Source organism: Buceros rhinoceros, unplaced genomic scaffold (genome assembly GCF_000710305.1).
Source record: "Buceros rhinoceros silvestris isolate BGI_N320 unplaced genomic scaffold, ASM71030v1 scaffold21451, whole genome shotgun sequence".
Lineage (NCBI taxonomy): Eukaryota > Metazoa > Chordata > Aves > Bucerotiformes > Bucerotidae > Buceros > Buceros rhinoceros.
In genome coordinates, this window is record NW_010392775.1 from 20 (window position 1) to 9,555 (window position 9,536).

Genomic DNA, 9,536 nt, shown 5'->3' on the forward strand with positions numbered 1-9,536 from the left:
TGTATCTTCTTCACAGCGTTAAGCAGTTTGAATCTGTGCAGTCGTATGGAGTGAAACGGAGTGCTGAAAGCCCGCTGAGCTGGTACAGTAACACAGAAGCGCGCAGAACAGTGGCTCATCTGCTCTTAGAGTGCTAGTGACTTTTTTCTTCTCATTTTCTTGGTTTTTAACATAAAGGGCTAGAAGCCTATGTCTGTTGCCTGTAAAATTCCTTTTGCTGAGCTGTTCTCCAGCAGTAACTGCAGAAGTTGACAAATCCTGTGTATGCCTGTGTGTACCTGTACGTCTGTTGAGTGGAGGATTATCAAGAACTTTTGATAGGGCTTTTTGAGAGGGCTCGACTGGTAAAAGCCAAAGGTACAGCTTGCTTCGTCTTTTACCTGTTGTATTATAAATATGAGCCATGCCTCGTCTGTACCACCCAAGGAGACCTTCTGCTGTGCTCTTTGCAACCTGTCTTGCCTATCCCGCATTGGCCTTTTCAGCCATCAGTGCGCTTGCAATAAGCGTGGGGAAAGCCCTTCCCAAATCTTCGTCCGCGAAGCCAAGCCATGATGATGATATAAATATGAGCACATCTTTTACTACTGCTTGTAGTGCGATTGTACTGGATTTGTCAATTATTACATAGTTGTTTGCAGCATTCCTGATACGGAAACACTGGATTCAGCAGAGGTCTGTGGCCGTTAAAGGTTAATTTGGCTTTTACAATTTTTCAGAGCTTTAGATTAAAAAAAATAAACAAACCCAAACCAGTGTAGGTTCAAGGGAATGCAAATGTGTGACTGACATTCCTGCAGTTCCCACAGTGTGAACTGTAAGGGAATGTTGTTTGCACATCTGTATTCCCTTGTATTAATTTTGTCTAACTTGGTGTTATTCTGCCTGTCAAACTCCTCCACGTGAGGACAGGCTTTGCTAAGTCTAGTTAGCTGCCTTTCATCCCAGGTTCTTTCTGCCCGGTGACTTTGCTGCTTATTTCTTTGGGGAGGTGAATAAAAACTGCTCATCCTGTTTTATCATCCTTCTTTACTGTATAGCAATTGTGGGGAGAATCCTAGAGAAAACAGCTGCAGGGCTTGAGAGCCTTGATGGCTTAAAGCTAGAGGTGGATTTGATATTCAAAAATTCTTGGGTTTTATTTCTAAGCTTTGCTATTTTGCTTGGGGTTCGCTTGCTTGTGCCCTGCTTTGACATTCCTCCCTCAGACTCTGTTACGTGATTGGTAAGTAATAACACAGGATCTGCTCTTCGGGGAGGTCGTTAAGGGTTAGCGGCAAATGCCACTTTGAAGGCATAAAAATGCTTCTTGAATACTTAAGTGATTTTTGAAACAATCCTCCAAATGAGCCTACGATGGTTTGGACAGCTTCTTGAAGTGGTGCGCTGTGGATGCTTCAGTCGTGTTCCTCGGGGCTGCGTTATACCATTACCCTGTAACCGCCGGCTTTCCTATGCAATCTTCTTTGTGGTGAACAATGCAAATGACCAGAAACAAACCAGTTCATTGAAGGAAAGGTTTTATGGAAGTCCTTTCTTTAACTTCCTTTTAGAAATGTTGAAAGACTGGTGTTGTATGCAAGGGCTTCTTACTTGGACTCTCTGATGAGCTTAAGGAAGAAATTGTTTATGCTGAGGGTGGTGGGACGCTGGCAGAGGTTGCCCAGAGAGGTGGTAGATACCCCATCTCTGGAAACGTTCCAGATCAGGTTGGACGAGGCTCTGAGCAACCAGATCTAGTTAAAGATGCCCCTGCTCGTTGCAGGGGGCGGGTGGACTAGGTGACCTTTGAAGGTCACTTCCCACCCAACACGTTCTGTGATTCTTAATTTAGAACTTCCTCTAAGAAATATATTGTCTCCCGTTTTCTAAATGTATATTGTTTTAATCTGCTTGAGAATTCTCAGTAACAGCTGCCTTTCCAGGGTTTATTTTTACAGGGGAAAAGTGAAGGTGCAAGAAGAGGCAAGGAAAGTACCGATGTGGTTGACATTTGCTTCTCTAAGTCCTAGCAGCATTTTCATTTCTCCTTCTGCAGTCAAGAGCAGAGAGTGACAACGGATAACAGTTCAGGATTCTTTTTCCATTCAACTTAGCTGCCTTGTCGCTGCAGAATGAGTTTCCTCTGCATGTTTACACCGCAAGCTTTGGGTGTAGTAGTCCGCCTGTGGTTGTGCCTCTGAAAGCATCTCTGAACAGTGGGAATCTGCTTCTGGAGTCTGTATTTCGGAGTCTGCTGCATGAAGCCTTATGGGGAGTGTTCGAGAGATGGAAGCAGAGGAGAAGCTGATCACAAAAGTGCTTTACGTGTGGGTGGAGTTTGTGGGGTTTTTTGGGATGGCTAATGCCAGTGTTGCCATCCTGTCAGTTTAGCCTTGGAAAAAGCTGCCCAGTTGAACATGAGAGGGGAAGTGGTCTCCAAAGTCAAAGTCTGAGCTCTAGAGCTTATAAGGATTATTAATACTGGTGGTAATGGGTCTTTTCTACCCCTGGCTGGGAGCACTTTAAAAACTACAAACTGTTCTAACATAAACTACAAATTAATCACTTGCCTCTTGACTAAGCTGAAAATCTTCAGCATTTTTTGGATGAACGTGAGGAAGGAGGTCTTGACCTGCTGCATGGAGGGAGAGAGGATTAGTGTGTGCAGGTGGAGGAAACAAAGCAGTCGTTTTTGCTTTGCTAACATCATCTTATGGCTGACTCATAGGCCTGGCTTTTCTGGGAATAAAATTCAGTTACATACACTTCTGCTTAGCTGCGCTTTCTCGTACTGGAACTTGTCGATCCTAACTCTGTCTTTTTTTGGAGCTACACTCACATTTTTCTAGGAATTCAGTTTAGTCTGACGTTTGAAACTATTGCTGCTAAAAGCATTCCCTACCATTGTAGTCATCCTCAAGTTCCCCGCCTTATGGCTGTGGGGTGTGTGTGTGTTTTGGGTGGAGTTTTTAAAATGGTTTTGGTTTGGGGCGTTTTTATTAAGACTTGTCTTTGATTTTAGTTAGAGCGGCACTTTGCTCTTCTCAGGTCCTTGTGGGTGAAAACACCAGTTTTTCAAAGCTCTAACGCTGATGGAGGTTTGCTGGTTGCTTCATTGTGATTTTTGAACATTGTCAACTTATTACTGCTGTTAACAGTAGCTGATGGTGTAATAATCCTTCAGGTTGACAGATGTGATCCAGAGGCTCATGTAGAGGAGGAGAAGGTGGGGTTCATCTGCAAGCTGCTAGGAAGGCACTAACTTCCCAATGTCACTTTTGTCCCAAAGAGCTTTGCATGTGGCTTCAGGCACGGAAGGGGGTTTGCTGGCTGGAGGAATAGATGGCTTTGCTGAGAGATGCTGCTTCTGCCTGCTGCTGTTCCCTGGCATGCAGAGCCCTGGCCTTGTTGCATGCCCTAGATGTTGCTGCCAGGCAAAAAACCCCAACCCAGTACAGAAGGTCATGGGAGAGCTCAATACCAGCTCTTTGTGGTCCTGCAGCCTTTGGCATCTTTGAACTTACCACAAAAAGCTGCTGTGTCATTGAAAGTATTTGTGGTTGATGGGTGGTGGTGGGGGGTGGTTGTCACATGGGTGGGGTTTGGGGTTTTTGTAGAAGAGCGATTGATATTTACAGCAGTTTAGGAAACCTGCTCACCAAAGGCCGTGCTTGTTGGTGTTCGCAGCTGGAGCTGTGCTGGGGGCGAGTCTTTCTGCTTCACCCAGCCCAGCTCCCTGCTGCCAACAGGCTGTCCTCCCGGGCTGCTGCTGCCTCAGCCTGGGCCTGAAGCTGCTGCTGGTGGGGGCTGTGGTTTTGGTTTGTCCAAGTGATACTCTAAGCAGGTGATGTACTTGGTCTTGATAGGCTTTTCTGTAGTGATCAGCTACCTAACTTTGGCATTTGAGGAGTGTTTGTGTCTTCAAGGACTCGGTTTAGTTTGGCAGATGAAGATTTTTTGGGGGGAGGGGGGAATGGGTTGTATGAGATGTGCTTCAACTGGATAATGTTAGGGATTGCATAAAGTGTAAATATTTGGAGGTTGTGTGTGCTCTGTGGCAAAATACTGTTTCTGTTGTGTCAACTCTTCTCTCCAATGAGTGCTGACTGTTAGCTAAATCTTTTAGAGTTTCTATGTACTGTTCGCTAGTTCTGAACAGAGCAGGTCCCCTCCCCTAACTGGAAGTTAGGTCTGCCTGCACGGTCAGTTCTGGAGAGACGCTCTGATTTTTGGTGCTGTGTGATTATTTTTTTCTTTCTCTCTTTTTGAGCACTGTCCACATGACCCCCACTTTCATCAGACTTGGTTTCTTTTAATGTCCAGATATTAACTTAGCATGAGTTGATTCTTTTTTGTTGTCCTTATTTAAATCAAGACTGGTCTTAGTTTTCATCTTAGTCACCTTTAATCCTGGACTGTGTTTGTAGTTGTACACGCTTCTTTAATCAAAGCTTCCCTTGAAGTAAAATTGAAGTTTCCCTTACTCGCTGCAAACTATTTTTCTTTGGTGCTTAAAGGCCTTGATCAAGAATTGGACACAGTTGGTGTTGATGTAACTGGAACACGTCTATCATGTTGTCTCCTGTGGAGGAAATCGAGTGTTTTCAGGCAAAACGGTAGCTGTGTGAAAATGTGCCAGTGAGCAGGTTACTGGTGCTGTCTCTTCAGCATCCCAGAGGTGTTCTAACAGTTAAATTCTTCTTTGATTTCTAACGTGATTTGTGGGGGGTGTCCTGTTCGTTTGTTTTATGTAGGTGACTGGCTCAGATAAATCTTTTTTTTTGGTCTTTTTATTTTTTTTTCAGGAAAAGCTCCAGTAAAGAAGAGGGGTTTCTTAATTACTTTTTAGTGTGTAGAGCCCCACATAAATGAGGTCTTTGGCTGTAAAGTTTAACAACAGCTATCCAGTGGCAGAGTTCTTTCAAATATGCTGTTAAAATGTACTAGAGAACTTCTATGTAAATAGTAATTGTAGTTGCGAATCTTGATTTGTGTTTCTTCTCTGGGTAAACAAAAAGGGTTTTTATTATGGGATGATCGTTTGTAGACTTTGCACTTACTGGTCTTAACACAACAATGGGAGATAATAGTTTTATTGAATGCTGTCAGGTATTTCCATTGTTGATTTATCATAGTCGTTCTTAATGAAATTCTAAATTTTCTAATTTTTTTTTTCCCCCTCGCCAGAACTTAATTTATTTTGGATTAGGTTTCCCATGGCATGTGAACAAGAAGGTAATTTGAAGTAGAAGGTCTCTTTATTTTGAAGTGACAGTCCTTATCAAAATGGTTGGAAAACTCAAACAGAACTTGCTGTTGGCATGTCTGGTGATCAGTTCAGTGACAGTGTTTTATTTGGGCCAACATGCTATGGAGTGTCACCATCGAATAGAGGAACGCAGCCAGCCTGTGAGGATGGAAGGTGTGAGGAGCACGGTACGAACTGCTTCTGGTGTGAATGCAAACAAAACCTTTGCTTACAACAAGGACATGCCACTAATATTTATTGGAGGAGTACCTCGGAGTGGCACTACCTTAATGCGTGCCATGCTTGATGCCCATCCGGATATTCGATGCGGAGAAGAGACAAGGGTAATCCCACGAATTCTGGCAGTTAAGCAGATGTGGGCTAGATCAAGCAAAGAGAAGATCCGACTGGATGAAGCTGGAGTCACAGATGAGGTTCTGGACTCAGCCATGCAAGCATTTTTATTGGAAATCATTGTGAAACATGGGGAACCTGCTCCATATTTGTGTAACAAAGATCCTTTTGCTTTAAAATCCTTAACTTACCTTGCTAGAATTTTCCCCAATGCCAAGTTTCTTCTGATGGTGCGGGATGGTCGTGCATCTGTGCATTCCATGATATCTAGAAAAGTCACAATAGCTGGATTTGACCTGAACAGCTACAGGGACTGCTTGACCAAGTGGAATCGCGCTATAGAAACGATGTATAACCAGTGCATGGAGGTTGGTTTTGAACGGTGTATGCTGGTGCATTACGAACAGCTCGTATTGCATCCTGAAAGATGGATGAGAACTCTCTTAAAGTTTCTTCACATCCCGTGGAACCAAGCGGTGCTGCACCATGAAGAGATGATTGGAAAAGCAGGGGGTGTTTCTCTTTCAAAGTGAGTATGAGTGCTCCTCCTCTACCTTGTATTGTTCTAAGAGGTGAAATAGTACATTTTGCACATAAAACACTAGTCATGATGTTGGTTTCAGTTTTTAAGTAGCTGATGGTGTCTTGGGAAGCTGATTTATGATGTATATTATCTGGAAAATTGTTCCTGCTAAACAGTTGTCCTGCTAACATGTATGGGGCGTACGAACGTACTTTTAATCAATGGTCAAACCTGAGATTGGGTGGCTAGGATCAGCCTTAAGTTCCAGTACAGCTTTGCTTCCCTCTGTGCCCCAAGATGAACCTGGGCTGTTTTCTCCAGGCTGGAGTTGCTATCCCAGCAAAATCAGCCTTTTGATTTCAGGAGCTTGAGTGTTATTGTCGATGCAAGAGTGGCTTTTCAGTTATACTTGCCAGGAATATACTCTTCCAGGAAACTTGAGAAACTGTTCCAACAAAATAGAAAGCAGAATTGGCATGCTTTTCTCTTGGCATGTACTCCTAAAAGGACGAGCATTTTGAATAAAATTAGCCTTGTTGTAAGCAAATCTCTCAGTGTTCTGTCGTGCCATCTGTGCACCTGATTTAGCTACTTTCAGAAACCAAAAGAGAGCTCTGCTCAGAGAACCTAGAGAGGTACTGTGAACAGGAAGGAAAAAAAAAAAGAGTTAGTGCTCCAGTTAAACAGCTGAATTCAGAAACTGGCTGGTCTTTACATTGAGGGGGGAAGATGTCAGTGGTTGAGTTTTTCTTCGCTATGGCAGATACATCTACCAGATTGTCTTAAGTTTCTAAACTGGTGATTTAAAGGCTCTGTTCCAGCAGCAAGGCATGCCTACTGAAATTCGTTGTCTTTTGATTTTTGAGTATCCACCACTGCCCAAGTGCTTCTGAGTAACAGAGGTGCCGTGTCAGCAAGCAGTGTGGGCTGGTAGCGTAGGCATGTCAAACTGCTGAATACAAAGTGATTCTAGCTTTTTGAAACTACAGTTTGAGGAGCAAAAATGGGGAGATTTTGTTTATTTAGTGCCTAGCGAGGTGACTGTGCAGATTTTCTACTGTATTGTAGGAGAATATAATTTAAAGCAAATTGTAGAATTGTTAGTCAGTGGCTACAAAGAGAACTTAAAACTCAGATACTGGTTATGTATTTACAATCTGGAGGTTTTGCATCACCGCTCCCACTGCAGAAACCCAACTGCCGCCTCTGTGTTTGCAGAGCTATCAAGAGGGCATCTCAACCCTTCCATGTGAGTATTGTTTGTGAGCAGGTTGGAGCCCTCTGCTACCGTTGACCTGCTGCAGTGTCCTGGTGTATGTCTCCGCAAGCTCTAGCTGCGGGTGAGCTTCTCTGGTCACCTGCACGATGCTGCTGCTTCACAGTGGCAGCTGAGGGGGGTGTAAACTTCATTTTATTGAGATAAATACATTGTTGCCAAGTTCTGTTTAAGTGTCCTGTAAAAATAACTGTTAATAATGCTATTTCTAGTAAAATATTACTACCTTACAGCTTCCAGATTAATGGCCCTCTGTGCTGTAAAACTCAGTAGCCTTACTGAAGTCACAGAGTTTCAAGTAATGCTTCTTGCTAAATCTGGTGGAAGGGGATGTGAGGAGTTGAGAATAGTTGTTCATGCCTCTAAAAATTAAGAAAATGGATTGTTGGAAGTAAAAAATGGCTTTATTTTTGAATCAAACTTTTAAATTTAAGACAAACAAGTATGAAAATGTTCTTGTGACCATCAATTCAATGTGTTCAGAGTTCTTTATGCTTTTATTCTTTTATGTGGAAGTAATTTATTACTTCAGAAGGCTCTGGCAACAGTGGAAGAAGAATGGGCTGTTAGTGTTACGTCCAATGGTGGGTTTTATCTAAACAAATACCTGTGAAATAGGTGATGATTTGTTTTTCAGTTGTAAAAGACCTTTATAATTTGATAATGATTTCAGTGACTCAGTCTTTCAAGGGCTGCAGAAAAAAAACAGGAATATGAAAGTCTCTGAGATGTCTGGTTTGTGAATTTATATGATACTAATTGAAAATGTGCATGGGGAGCTTGAGACCTAATTTGATTTCCTTGTACCAGTGAAAACCTCCTGCTTTGGCATCCCCAGCTGCTCGCTGCCCTCCCTTGTGGGGCAGAGTGCTGTGGGCTGCCTGTCCTGAGGGTCCTTGTCCAGAGCAGGGCATAAAAATTACTGCCCACAAGAATTACTCTTTGTAAAGATGCTTTTTGGGTAGTTTAGGGAGAACTTTAGAGTCTGCCACAGCTTATCAAATCTTGTCAGCTGAACAAAATAACACCATCTTGTATGGACATAGTTTTCCTTCTGTCAAGTTGCAGTTGACTTGTTCTCAGCTGCAAAATTCTTTATGGCCTTGGGTGCGCATGGCTGTTATGTTCTGACTCAGGTTCTAACCAACCTTCTTCTCTTATGGCTTAGAATTTCTCTTTGGGCTTACTGGAGAGTGCTCGTCACGGTGTGAATACTGTTGTCATTCAGCTGAAACAGCAGCGCTGAGCCGTGGAGCTCCATGCTCTGAGGAGTAGCTTTCTGGTGACTTTCCAAAGGATGGTGCTGAAGATGACTTCAAAATAATCTAAGGAAATTCAGAATGCTGCTATCTGTTGCAAGTCTGCCTTCTAACAGAGCTTTAATTTACCACGTGCCTGGTACCAAGTGCTTCAGGCTGTTTCAAAATAGTGTAATACAATTTGAGTGTTCAGTTTTTACTGGCAGGAGAAGGAGATCACAAGTACCAAATAATCTGTTGAAATGTGATGTTATTTAAAAGTTACCAGACATAGGCCTAGCCTCTGTGGCATAGTGGGAAGAGTATGAAGGTCTGGATAAAATTATTTCTCCATTTGTCTGGAAGATATTAGGTAGGATAATGAAGTCGAAGAATGAACTAGTGTGATAGTCTGCAAAGGCGGTGGTACTGTGTAAAGACTTGAATAAATGCGTAGAGAAACCTGTCTCAGTCATCTTAACTCACTGTTAAGACTTCCAGATCTTCCAGGCTCAGCATCTGTGTGGGAGGCATGATGCCTGCTCAGGTCAGGTCCAACGTAAGATGCCTGATATGTTTTAACTCCAGATATAAAAACAAATAATTAAATATTTAGATATTAGATATTTAAAACCACTTTGAGAAAGAGATCACAATGTTGCTAGGAGGTCTTTGTAATAATCTTATCTGGCAACAGAAAGTGAATGTTAAAGAATGTATTTTTAACTCATCTGAAATCAAAATTAACTATCAATTAAATCTGCATCAGGTGAATGAGGCTCTGGGTCAGCGGGAGGAGTTTGATTTCCAGTTGTGTGTGCAGGATTTCCAGTTCAGTTGTGCATGCAGGCTGGATCTCTTCCAGGGACGAACCAGCCACCCAGTGGCTTGCAGAAATTCTTCAGCACAGCGGCG

At 42.8% G+C, this 9,536-nt stretch overlaps 1 protein-coding gene across 2 annotated transcripts in view; it reads left to right on the forward strand.

Moving 5' to 3' along the window:
- The first annotated feature begins 5,167 nt into the window (after nt 1-5,167).
- The window catches only part of TPST1 (tyrosylprotein sulfotransferase 1), an 18,713-nt gene continuing 14,344 nt past the window's right edge, over nt 5,168-9,536 (forward strand). The window contains exon 1 of one of the 2 annotated variants that reach the window (XM_010144626.1): nt 5,168-6,113. In XM_010144626.1, the coding sequence (XP_010142928.1) occupies nt 5,269-6,113 (845 nt within the window). In that variant the 5' untranslated portion in view covers nt 5,168-5,268. The remainder of the gene's footprint in view (nt 6,114-9,536) is intronic. The other variant, XM_010144625.1, reaches the window with a different exon arrangement.